Here is a 13406-nt window from a genome sequence, read left to right on the forward strand (position 1 = left end):
TCAATGGAAACAGGATGCACCAGAGCTCAATTTCCAGTCTCATAGCAAAGGGTCTGAATACTTATGTAAATAAGGTTTGTTTTTAAGACATTTGCAAAAATAAAAGAAACAGCTTTCATCATAGGGTATTGTGTGTAGATCTGATGAATTATTTTCATTTGCTCCCTTTTAGAACAAGGCTGTAATGTAACAAAAAAAATGGAAATCTGAATATTTTCCAAAGGCACACATCACATTTTAATTTATTTTTTAAAATAGTATTATTTTACACATATTAAACATTTTTGGGGTAGGTAACAAACCTACCTAAATACTTACATTAAAAAAATAATAATACTGGTGCTGGTTACCTTCAGACAAGTCCCGTGACACTTGTGGCGGTTGTAAAGCAAAACGGAGAATCTCACCTTTCCACAGTGGACTCACAGTTTGTAGCCCAAACAGTTTGGAAGCTACAAACAAAATTTGGCACATCGACACTATGGACTTCAGACGAGTCACGTGACACTTGTCCGTGGTTGTTGAGCAAAACGGAGAATACCATCGTGTTTGTTTGAGTCTACCCTTTCCACAGTGGTTTAGTTAGGACGCTACAGATGTTTGTCTCGTGGTCTGACAAACATTGCTCTAGCTATGCCACCTTTCACTGCAGATGTGGAAGGGCGACATTGGCGGATTGAGACTGATCCAATGAAAAAAATAGATATCACTGACGGATTTTGATGGGGATTTTTGTATTACGTACTTTGACTCAACTCAATCGAGTCTAGAGGGGTTAAGCGCACTCTATGAAATAAGTCAAATGACTCAAGAGGGAGCCAGAGAACAAGATCGCCAGAATAATAAATCTTAACCTGAACCTTACCATACTCTTCCCATTCCTGCTGGCTTTCGCAGACTCTGCCGAAGCTGCCAGTAATAAGCTACGAGTCGTCGGCAACCATTATCATGTGGAATGCCAATTTGTCTTAAGACTTCTACCAATCTGCGTGCCAGTTCTTTCATGGAACGGTTTAATTTAATTTATAATAACGTCTTCGTATCTCAATCATTGTCATGTGGTTATTCAAACTTGTATCCAAATGAAAATTATACAAACTTAAAACGTAACTTATACTGCCAACTAACTAAAAAACAATCACCTACATAAGCAAACAAATAAAAAATATTGCAGCCTGCAGGTTGAAAATATCCTGATAGAAATAAATCACATTTGCAGACAGGCCATGACCACAAACTTTAAACATTGTATCAACAATTAACTTGGGTCTGACCCAAAGCAGATGATAGCAAACTTGCATAAGATATTCTGGGCCTTCCGAGTTTCCCGTGCCAGTGAGCTCGGGACAGACACAGGCATAAGAAATAATCAGGTAGGCCTATTTGATGACATTTCCACTGGATCAGATCATGATATTTTTCCCTTTCATGCTGAGTGGTTATTGAAAAGAGAGCTGGAAAGATTTTTTTCCCCCCTTTTTCAGGACCCTATCTTTCAAGGATGATCCAAATAACTTCACAGATCTTCATTGTAAAGGGTTTAAACACTGTTTTACATGCTTGTTCATAAACAATTAATGAACATGCACCTGTGGAACAGTCATAAAGATAAACAGCTTACAGACAGACAATTAAGGTCACGGTTATGAAAAGTTAGGACACTAAAGAGGCCTTTCTACTCTGAAAAACACCAAAAGAAAGATGCCCAGGGTCCATGCTCATCTGCTCCTTAGGATTACTGCAAGGAGGCATGAGGACTACAGATGTAGCCAGGGCAATAAATTGCAATGTCCGTACTGAGACGCCTAAGACAGCGTTACAGGGAAACAGGACGGACAGCTGATCGTCCTCGCAGTGGCAGACCACGTGTAACAACACCTGCACAGGATTGGTACATCCGAACATCACACCTACGGAACAGGTACAGGATGGCAACAACTGCCGGAGTGACATCAGGAACGCACAATCCCTCCATCAGTGCTTAGACGGTCCACAATAGGCTTAGAGAGGCTGGACTGAGGGCTTGTAGGCCTGTTGTAAGGAAGGTCCTCACCAGACATCACCGCCAACAACGTCAGCTATGGGCACAAACCCATCGTCGCTGGACCAGACAGGACTGGCAAAAAGTGCTCTTCACTAACGAGTCGCGGTTTGGTCTCACCAGGGGTGATGGTCGGATTCGCGTTTATTGTCGAAGGAATGACCATTACACCGAGGCCTGTACTCTGGAGCGGTGTGTCACAGCATCATTGGACTGAGCTTGTTGTCATTGCAGGCAATCAGGCAAACTCTGTGCGTTACAGGGAAGACATCCTCCTCCCTCATATGGTACCCGTCCTGCAGGCTCATGCTGACATGACCGGAATGTCAGTGTTCTGCCATGGCCAGGGAAGAGCCCGGATCTCAGGGTGAGGGCCATCCCCCCAGGAAATGTCCAGGAACTTGGAGGTGCCTTGGTGGAAGAGTGGGGTAACATCTCACAGCAAGAACTGGAAAATTTGGTGCAGTCCATGAGGAGATGCACTGCAGTACTTAATGCAGGTGGTGGCGTTACTTTTGATTTTGACCCCCTCCCTTTGTTCAGGGATAAATTATTCAATTTCTGTTAGTCACATGTCTGTGGAACTTGTTCAGTTTATGTCTCCGTTGTTTAATCTTGTTATGTTCATACAAATATTTACACGTTAAGTTTGCTGAAAATAAACAATTGATAGTGAGAGGACGATTATTTTTTTGCTGAGTTTACACAGAGGAACTACTGTCATTCTCAATAGATATAAAAAAAATAGACTGTTTGCTTGCTGTTCGGGGTTGAGAAAACATTACTTTGAGAAGCTCCACAGCTCATTAGTGGTGGTGCATTAAGCCAATCAGAAATACTATCAGATCCCCAAATGGGCACATTTATAGGCCTTCATTTGCGCGCAGGCCAGGTAGCCTACTTATAGGCCTACTTCCATGCGTAATCAGGTGCACGTACTTACTAAAAAATGACATGAGCGCTCAATACAAAAGACTAACTAAATTGACAAAACTCGTAAAAGTAATTAAATAAACCCATACTTGTTTCTCACAAGTGTAGCATAGGTTGTGCGCTCTGCAAACAATAACCAAACAAACAATGTAGATAAAAAAATATAGGAATTAACGGCAAATGTACTGCTGGTGATTTATGTAATGGAGAATTGATAGACACTAACTCAAACAATTCACACAATGAAGCTAAGAACCAATGAATGTGCACAAATTGGCAGGAGAGCGCTCATTCTGGAGAGAGATGTGCATTGTGCATCTTAGCCACACTCCCCTTCTTCTTGGACTGTGCCATCCACGCAGCCGACACAATGGATTAGTCTTGGCCTCCATAATGGATTAGTTCACAGAGATGGGCGTGAATAAGACCGGCGTCTCGTGTTCCTTAAATTGTATTTGCAACTGCTCGACAAAAAAAATAAAAAATCTTGGTCGACCAACAGCCTATCGACCAAACAATTGACTAATTGGGGTCAGCCGTATGGCACATTCATAACAAGCATTAACAGATATAGTAAATCACACATTACTAGTAGGTGGGCAGCACTATAAAAGCCCCTCATTGACTCCGGAGGTTAACTTTAGAATTATCAGTATAACCCTGGGATGTCTCCTTACCCTTGCAGTGGAGGCTGGGGCTGGGCCAGAGTGGATGGTCTCGGCTTGTTCCAGCCACCGTAGTCCAGCATGGGGCGCACTTTCTTGAAGGGGGTCGAGTGATTGGGTAACACAAGACTTCTTTTAGCCGAGGTGGTCTGGGATGTACTGGATGGCCTGTGGAGGGAACGACAAACGTTGAAGAAGTCAAAGTGTGGCAGCATCTTAATGATGCATAAGAATGTTTTCTTAACATCCATGGGACAACCTGGTTAAATTAAGGTGCAAAAAAATAACTTACCTGTCGAGGAAAGAGTGACTCGTGGAGTAGTCTTTGGTCACCGATCGGCTGCCGTAGAATGACGTGGGCTGAAGTGGCGCTGGAACCAGTAAAACTGGTGGGAAAGGTAGACAGTTATCACAGGGCGACTAGAGACGGCACAGTTCTAGTCTGGAGAAGGTCATCTCAGTCTGACGAGGGCTTACCAGAGCAGCGGTTCTCCTCTGCCTGTTTCAGCTTGTCTTTGCAGCTCAGCAGAAACTTCCTGGAGGGGTCCGACATGGTCTTGTTGTTGCTGAGATACAAGAAACAGTTTAGATTCACTGGTGCACAACTCTGCCCTACAAAGGCAAAGTGTAGTAACAGCAAATTTGGTCAAAAAGTTTTGATCTGTTGTAATGGCAGTTTCTCTTTTACGCTAAACCGGTGCTGCTAAATCATGGCCGTCACTGTCAAAACACCTACCCCCTCACCCCCACTCGCTAGACACCCCGAGGCCGCAATGGACATAAGCTTAAATTGACAGGAAGGGATGTGAAGTCAACCCTTTGCTTGGTAAAGTAACACTGTCGTTGTCATACCTGGATGAGTCATTCTCCTTGGGGTAGTCCTTAGTCAGGTCGCTGTCAGAGGTGAGGTGTCTCTTCCTCTTCTCAATCCTGAAGGGGCAAAAGATGGTTCTGAAGATGATGAATATGAAGTACACATTTTTAAAATGTCCCTTTAAGAGTGGTTATGAGACCAATGCACACACGAAGACTAAAGCCTCTGTCAAATGAAGAAATGCAATCTCAGGAGAAAGGCTAGCGAGACAAAAGAGTGGTGGAAGAGGTTGGGATTCTATACCCCTCACCCAGAAGTATGCACTTGTTCATTCCCCCATGTGAACTTAAAAGTCCAATCCACTTAAATAAATTAGGGGGGAAAGTATGAGTGCGGTCAGGACACAGCCTTCGTGTGATGCTTTATCTACCTGGATGGTTGGTGTGTTGGCTTGCCTACCTGTTCTCAGACAGCCCACTGCGGGAAGGTGTGGAGGTGACTCTGCTGGGACTGCTCAGAGGTTTGCGGGGCATCATCTCCTCCCTGTTGTCCACACTGGGTCGCCTGGGTGTTGTCTGAAACAGAGCCAGATTTAAATAAGTAATCTTTTCAGAGAAGCAAAAACCAGGAACCGTATGGTTGTAAATGACAGGTACGTTCTTACAACAACTCTTTACCTGTCGTTCTCCAGGTGGGCTAATCTCTTTCTTTACGGATCGATTCCCGAGCACACTGAAGCTTGCACTTCCCTGGGATGTCTTTAGAACTACAAGAAAACAACACTTGTTTAACAGAAGGACACCAGTTCCGCAGGAAATCATGCAAATTCGTAGAAACCGTTAATGATCTACAAGTTCCAATAGATTGTTACCTGTTGGTTTTCCCTGCTTCAACTTCTCAAGATATTCTTTCATTTTCTCAGCCACAGCAGTGGGAATTCTCTCAAGGGTGACTACACTGCCATCCTTAAGAGACACCACAATTCGTCGCATAGTGTGCATGGACTGCATCATGACATTCTTCACATTATGGTTGAGCTGAAAGCATAGACATATAATGAACATACTTTTTTGCTCCACTGTATTTAGTCAGCCACCAATTGTGCAAGTTCTCCCACTTAAAAAGATGAGGCCTGTAATTTGTCATAGGTACACTTCAACTATGACAGACAAAATGAGGGAAAAAATCCAGAAAATCACATTGTAGGATGTTTAATGAATTTATTTGCAAATTATGGTGGAAAATAAGTATTTGGTCACCTACAAACAAGCAAGATTTCTGGCTCTCACAGACCTGTAACTTCTTCGTTAAAGAGGCTCCTCTGTCCTCCACTCATTACCTGTATTAATGGCACCTATTTGAACGTATCAGTATAAAAAGACACCTGTCAACAACCTCAAACAGTCACACTCCAAACTCCACTATGGCCAAGACCAAAGAGCTGTCAAAGGACACCAGAAACAAAATTGTAGACCTGCACCAGGCTGGGAAGACTGAATCTGCAATAGGTAAGCAGCTTGGTTTGAAGAAATCAACTGTGGGAGCAATTATTAGGAAATGGAAGACATACAAGACAACTGATAATCTCCCTCGATCTGGGGCTCCACACAAGATCTCACCCCGTGGGGTCAAAATGATCACAAGAACGGTGAGAAAAAATCCCAGAACCACACGGGGGGACCTAGTGAATGACCTGCAGAGAGCTGGGACCAAAGTAACAAAGCCTACCATCAGTAACACACTACGCCGCCAGGGACTCAAATCCTGCAGTGCCAGACGTGTCCCCCTGCTTAAGCCAGTACATGTCCAGGGCCGTCTGAAGTTTGCTAGAGAGCATTTGGATGATCCAGAAGAAGATTGGGAGAATGTCATATGGTCAGATGAAACCAAAATATAACTTTTTGGTGAAAACTCAACTCGTCGTGTTTGGAGGACAAAGAATGCTGAGTTGCATCCAAAGAACACCATACCTACTGTGAAGCATGGGGGTGGAAACATCATGCTTTGGGGCTGTTTTTCTGCAAAGGGACCAGGACGACTGATCCGTGTAAAGGAAAGGGGCCATGTATCGTGAGATTGAGTGAAAACCTCATTCCATCAGCGAGGGCATTGAAGATGAAACGTGGTTGGGTCTTTCAGCATGACAATGATCCCAAACACACCGCCCGGGCAACGAAGGAGTGGCTTCGTAAGAAGCATTTCAAGGTCCTGGAGTGGCCTAGCCAGTCTCCAGATCTCAACCCCATAGAAAATCTTTGGAGGGAGTTGAAAGTCCGTGTTGCACAGCAACAGCCCCAAAACATCACTGCTCTAGAGGAGATCTGCATGGAGGAATGGGCCAAAATACCAGCAACAGTGTGTGAAAACCTTGTGAAGACTTACAGAAAACATTTGACTTCTGTCATTGCCAAAGGGTATATAACAAAGTATTGAGATAAACTTTTGTTATTGACCAAATACTTATTTTCCACCATAATTTGCAAATAAATTCATTAAAAATCCTACAATGTGATTTTCTGGATTTTTTTCTCTCATTTTGTCTGTCATAGTTGAAGTGTACCTATGATGAAAATTACAGGCCTCTCATCTTTTTAAGTGGGAGAACTTGCACAATTGGTGGCTGACTAAATACTTTTTTGCCCCACTGAATACTATATCAAGACGATTCGATACACGAGCTCCGATTAGGGATGTTAAGTTTCAACGAGACGCATCAAAGATAAAAGTGCATCGGTCCGAGAGACCCCAAATGATCCAAATGTAGCATGCATATTTGAGATTGTTCAAAGAAGCCACCCTTTGCCTTGATGACAGCTTTGCACAACCTTGGCAGTCTCTCAACCAGCTTCATTAGGTGGTCACCTGGAAAGCATTTCAATTAACAGGTGTGCCTTGTTAAGTTATTTTGTGGAATTTCTTTCCGTCTTAATGCGTTTGAGCCAATCAGTTGTGTTGTGACATGGTAGGGGTGGTATACAGAAGATAGCCCTATACGGCAAAAGACCAAGTCCATATTATGGCAAGAACAGCTCAAAAAAAGCAAAGAGAAACGACAGTCCATCATTACTTTAAGAAATGAAGGTAGTCAATCTGGAAAATTTCAAGAACTTTGAAAGTTTCTTCAAGTACAGTCGCAAAAACCATCAAGTGCTATGATGAAACTGTCATGAAGAACGCCACAAGAAAGGAAGACCCAGAGTTACAGTGCCTTGCGAAAGTATTCGGCCCCCTTGAACTTTGCGACCTATTTTTTTGTGAAGAAACAACAAGTGGGACACAATCATGAAGTGGAACAACATTTATTGGATATTTCAAACTTTTTAACAAATCAAAAACTGAAAAATTGGGCGTGCAAAATTATTCAGCCCCTTTACTTTCAGTGCAGCAAACTCTCTCCAGAAGTTCAGTGAGGATCTCTGAATGATCCAATGTTGACCTAAATGACTAATGACGATAAATACAATCCACCTGTGTAATCAAGTCACTCTGGATGAACTGCAGAGATCTACAGCTGATGTGGGAGACTCTGTCCATAGGACAACAATCAGTCATATATTGCACAAATCTGGCCTTTATGGAAGAGTGGCAAGAAGAAAGCCATTTCTTAAAGATATCCATAAAAAGTGTTGTTTAAAGTTTGCCACAAGACACCTGGGAGACACACCAAACATGTGGAAGAAGGTGCTCTGGTCAGATGAAACCAAAATTGAACTTTTTGGCAACAATGCAAAACGTTATGTTTGGCGTGAAAGCAACACAGCTGAACACACCATCCCCACTGTCAAACATGGTGGTGGCAGCATCATGGTTTGGGCCTGCTTTTCTTCAGCAGGGACAGGGAAGATGGTTAAAATTGATGGGAAGATGGATGGAGCCAAATACAGGACCATTCTGGAAGAAAACCTGATGGAGTCTGCAAAAGACCTGAGACTGGGACGGAGATTTGTCTTCCAACAAGACAATGATCCAAAACATAAAGCAAAATCTACAATGGAATGGTTCAAAAATAAACATATCCAGGTGTTAGAATGGCCAAGTCAAAGTCCAGACCTGAATCCAATCGAGAATCTGTGGAAAGAACTGAAAACTGCTGTTCACAAATGCTCTCCATCCAACCTCACTGAGCTCGAGCTGTTTTGCAAGGAGGAATGGGAAAACATTTCAGTCTCTCGATGTGCAAAACTGATAGAGACATACCCCAAGCGACTTACAGCTGTAATCGCAGCAAAAGGTGGCACTACAAAGTATTAACTTAAGGGGGCTGAATAATTTTGCACGCCCAATTTTTCAGTTTTTGATTTGTTAAAAAAGTTTGAAATATCCAATAAATGTCATTCCACTTCATGATTGTGTCCCACTTGTTGTTGATTCTTCACAAAAAAATACAGTTTTATATCTTTATGTTTGAAGCCTGAAATGTGGCAAAAGGTCGCAAAGTTCAAGGGGGCCGAATACTTTCGCAAGGCACTGTACCTCTGCTGCAGAGGATAAGTTCATTAGAGTTAACTGCACCTCAGATTGCCGCCCAAATAAATGCATCAGAGTTCAAGTAACAGACACATCTCAACATCAACTGTTCAGAGACTGCGTGACTCAGGCCTTCATGGTAAAATTGCTGCAAAGAAACCACTACGAAAGGACACCAATAAGAAGAAGGGACTGACTTGCTTGGGCCAAGAAACAAGCAATGGACATTAGACAGGTGTAAATCTCTAATTTAGTCTGATGAGTCCAAATGACATTTTTTGTTCCAACCGCCGTGTCTTTGTGAGATGCAGAGTAGGTGAACGGATGATCTAGGCATGTGTGGTTCCCACAGTGAAACATGGAGGAGGTGTGATGGTGCTTTGATAGTGACACTGTGTGATTTATTTAGAATTCAAGGCACTTAACCAACATGGCTACCACAGCATTCTGCAGTGATATGTCATCAAATCTGGTTTGAACATAGTGGGACTATCATTTGTTTCTCAACAGGACAATGACCCAACACACCTCCAGGCTGTGTAAGGGCTAGTTGACCGAGAAGGAATGATGGAGTGCTGCATCAGATGACCTGGCCTCCACAATCACCTGACCTCAAACCAATTGGGATGGTTTGAGATGAGTTGGACCGCAGAGTGAAGGAAAAGCAGCCAACAAGTGCTCAGCATATGTGGAAACTCCTTCAAGACTGTTGGAAAAGCATTCCAGGTGAAGCTGCTTGAGAGAATGCCAAGAGCGTGCAAAGCTGTCATTCAAGGCAAAGGGTGGCTATTTGAAGAATCTCCAATATAAAATATTTTGATTTGTTTAACACTTTTTTGGTTACTACAGGATTCCATATGTTTTTTTTTTTTATTTAACCTTTTAACTAGGCAATTCAGTTAAGAATAAATTATTATTTTCGATGACGGGCTACTGGGGAACAGTGGGTTAACTGCCTTGTTCAGGGGCAGGACGACAGATTTTTTTTTTTACCTTGTCACCTCATGGATTTGATTCAGTAACCTTTCAGTTACTGGCCCAACGCTCTAACCACTAGGCTACATGTGTTATTTCATAGTTTTGATGTTTTCACTATTATTACAACAATGAGAAAAAAGTACAAATAAAGAAAAAACCTTGGTACTGTAACTTAAAAGACTTCTTAACATACACAATTTCAGCTATTCAAGTCCAATGTAATCATGCCATTTTGTTAGGTGAATGAGCACGTATAGGGAAAACTATTACCTGGAAACTTTTGAGTGCACCACCGGCATTGAACTTCAGGCACAGGTTGACTTTGTTATCCTTCTCAAGAACCTCGAAGGTCCCCTCCTTCCATCGAGTGGTGCCCACGTCTATGCTGTTGTAGCGTATTTTGACAACGCTTCCGCTGGAGAGCTTGGGCACTGCTGCTGCCATTAGTGATTGTCAGGGTTGTGCTCTCCAAATAAACCTAATGGAAGGGAAAAGTAGATTGTGTGCAAACAAGGACATATTTTTTAAATTAGGCTTGGGCGGTATACCGGATATTTGGAAATAGCCACGGGATTGCTTTCAATACCGTCAACACTATTTAGATTTTTTTTTTTTTTATAAATTTGAATGTGTAGCTACTTAAGTAAATACCTGCAGTCAACTTGTGCAATACAATAGGAGATAAATTGATTAACAGTAGTCCCCAGTCACGTGGTATTTGTTTACAAGCATACAACAATGAGAGCCTTGTGAGTCACTTACTGTTTGTTGTGCAGCACGCGACAGGTGATCTAGTTATAGTATGGAATTCACAACGGAATGTTTGCGAGCTAAATATCTTATGTTAACTGTCTAAAATGTGCTAAATGCTCTGCAGGTGTGCATTTGTTTGCTAATTTAGTAGCTAGTTAGTCATCTAGCTAAGTGCTTAGCTCATTGCAAAATTAAGCGTTGCTTGGTAATAGCAGTGAATTCCATCCTGGATCAAGTATTTGTTTTGTGCATGCAGCAAACTGAGTAGCATGCACTTTTGAATTATTTGTATAATTTTGAGCTGGGATGTCTGTCCTGCAAATAGTTTAGGTCAGAGACAGTATAAAATGTTCGCAATGCGTTCGTTAGCATTTCGTTTACATTCACCTTTAGATCTCAGAGGCTCAGTGGGGTTTGAAAATAGTGCCCCTTGTGTTCAGTGCAAGTATTACAGAATATCACAGGATATTACAAGAACAATATGAAGGTATGACAATCTGGATACCGCCCACGACTACTTTAAATATATTTTTAAAATTTAGAGCACGAGTAAGAGAGCAGTAACTGAGTCGTCCAGTAACTTTTAACACATTGTTGGCGCAACACCAGTTGTTCTGTCCTATGGGTAAGTCTGGTTTGAAAGGGAACACTATGCCAAAATACTTGAATGAAATAATATACTGTGCAGACCAGTGCACGTGACCTGGGCAAATTTTTCAAGCTGTAAATTGAAATGTTCTGCTTATGTTTGGTCACATGGTGTTCTTATTTGGCAGTGACAAACGTTTGCATGATGCAATTTCGTTTTTAACCTATTCAGGGAGGGGTTCACTTGTTTACCGAATTGCAAGTAAAGTCTTGGGAGGCTCTGCTAGGCAGGGAAGTGTAAGTGTGGCATTATCCACAACAATCAAAGGTATTGTTTACGCATTACCCATTGGGCTGCAGTGTATTACGACAAGCATCCTTAGCCACTTGGTTAAATTTAGCTAGCAAGCAGGTGACATAGCTAGATAGAGGGGGAACTAACGTTACTTAGCTAGCTATAATCGAACTGGCATAACGATGCTTAGCTAAGTATGCCCCCATTGTATGACAAATAGCCATGTTCAGAGATTCAACCTTATCTACAGGGATCTCCCAAACTAATGTAAAAGAGGGGCACTGCGCAAACTTGTGGACTTACATATTTTATTCTATTAGACGAGGGATGCAAAAAAACATACCTGTGGGCATAGCGGGACAAGAAAGCAAGAACATTAATTGTAAAAGCAAGCCAGCATGATGGTATGTGCTGCTATGGTGATTTCCGCAAAAAAAAAAAAAAACATAGCAAATCAACACTAGGACAGATGGCAAAAGTAAAATATATTTTAAGATGTTTTATTTTTTGCCCAAGCTACAAATTACTATAGCTGTTCACTAATACAGGACTAGTAATGGCCCGGTGCACTACTTTTTAAGAAATATAAAACTATTTATATGATACCGCATACTATTTTGCGCAAGGACACTGTCGGTGTGATCGAAGCGTTACGCCTACAGCGTCATTGCGCAAAATGGTATGCAGCATCATCTGGATATGTGTGCAACAAAAGTTGAACATTTACATTCTGCTACCATTTCTATCAAGCCGTCTACGCATATAGTTTGAGCAAACATTCGATAAATCCAACATTTGTACACACAACACGCACTGCAACTGCCTTCGCAATGCTGCAAGGCAAACGCAGCGTTCCATTGGAAATTAATGTACTTCTAGTTTACCAACATGCAATAACGCTGTCCGTGTGACCGAGGCGTTACACAACTCTGCAAGCGTATTCATGTCCAAATACATTTGGTTGCTTGTAAATGTTTTATTTATACCTTTTTTGGACGTACATACCGGCCATAAAGGGAGTAAATGTAGATAGTTCCTAAGCGAAACTCCATACTGTAGTTGGTGTGTAATGAACGTATTTTGACATTAATACGCTTTCAGAGCTGTCTAATTCGTTTGAATCGGAGCTTCCTGGGCAAACATCTCTGACACACCGATACGGTCTGGGGCAGGGAGGACACAACCACACTACACTCGAGTGAGTTTGTTGGCTAGATAACTGCTGTGATGCACCGCTAACCACTAGTTAGTTAGCTAACCTTAGCTAGCTTAGTAGCTAGGTAGCTGGCTAACTGAATATTACGAGATGAGAATGACGCCCCCAAATCAACTCAGCAAAACAACATTGGATAGTTACACATCTAGCTAGCTGTGAAAGTCTAGCCGTGTCCCATGCACGAGCAAGTTCGTAACTAACGATAGCTGGCTGCTAAAAAAGACAAGGAATAGCTAGCTAATTTGATTTTGTCATTTGGAGATAAACATCGCCTTGACTTAATTACAAGACAAGGAACACTTGCCTTTGAATGAAATATCCCTTCAACGAAACTTGTAAATTATAATATTTTTGTTTTAAATCCTCGGGGAGTAGTAAGTTGGTTTAGCCGGCATTCGTTGGCCCCAGTATTATGTTGTTGACAGTGTGGTCCGCACGACGTTTTCCTCCAGTACTCGATGATGGCGGGAATGTGAAAATCTAGAGGAAATGGTATACGAGAACACATATCACATGTCTTCTCGCGATACTTAACCACGATGACTTGATACCAAAGATGGTGAAAAAAATGAAGATAGTTCACTCATGCCGTTAAGCATCGCAAAATATGATCAGTTCCGGTTTACTTAACAGGGTGTGTCTACCATAGACACCAA

The 13406-nt window shown here is 42.1% G+C and overlaps 1 protein-coding gene across 1 annotated transcript in view; it reads right to left on the reverse strand.

Moving 5' to 3' along the window:
- The window catches only part of LOC110501567 (ubiquitin carboxyl-terminal hydrolase 37), a 31114-nt gene extending 17857 nt beyond the window's left edge, over window positions 1-13257 (reverse strand). The window contains exons 1-9 of the mRNA XM_036958934.1: window positions 13055-13257; window positions 10169-10376; window positions 5325-5490; window positions 5131-5219; window positions 4913-5028; window positions 4492-4569; window positions 4117-4205; window positions 3932-4025; window positions 3652-3807 (exon numbers count right to left, since the gene is read on the reverse strand). Coding sequence (XP_036814829.1) covers window positions 3652-3807; window positions 3932-4025; window positions 4117-4205; window positions 4492-4569; window positions 4913-5028; window positions 5131-5219; window positions 5325-5490; window positions 10169-10342 — 962 coding nt within the window. The 5' untranslated portion in view covers window positions 10343-10376; window positions 13055-13257. The remainder of the gene's footprint in view (window positions 1-3651; window positions 3808-3931; window positions 4026-4116; window positions 4206-4491; window positions 4570-4912; window positions 5029-5130; window positions 5220-5324; window positions 5491-10168; window positions 10377-13054) is intronic.
- Window positions 13258-13406: the final 149 nt, after the last annotated feature.

This window comes from Oncorhynchus mykiss, chromosome 22 (genome assembly GCF_013265735.2).
Source record: "Oncorhynchus mykiss isolate Arlee chromosome 22, USDA_OmykA_1.1, whole genome shotgun sequence".
Classification (NCBI taxonomy): domain Eukaryota; kingdom Metazoa; phylum Chordata; class Actinopteri; order Salmoniformes; family Salmonidae; genus Oncorhynchus; species Oncorhynchus mykiss.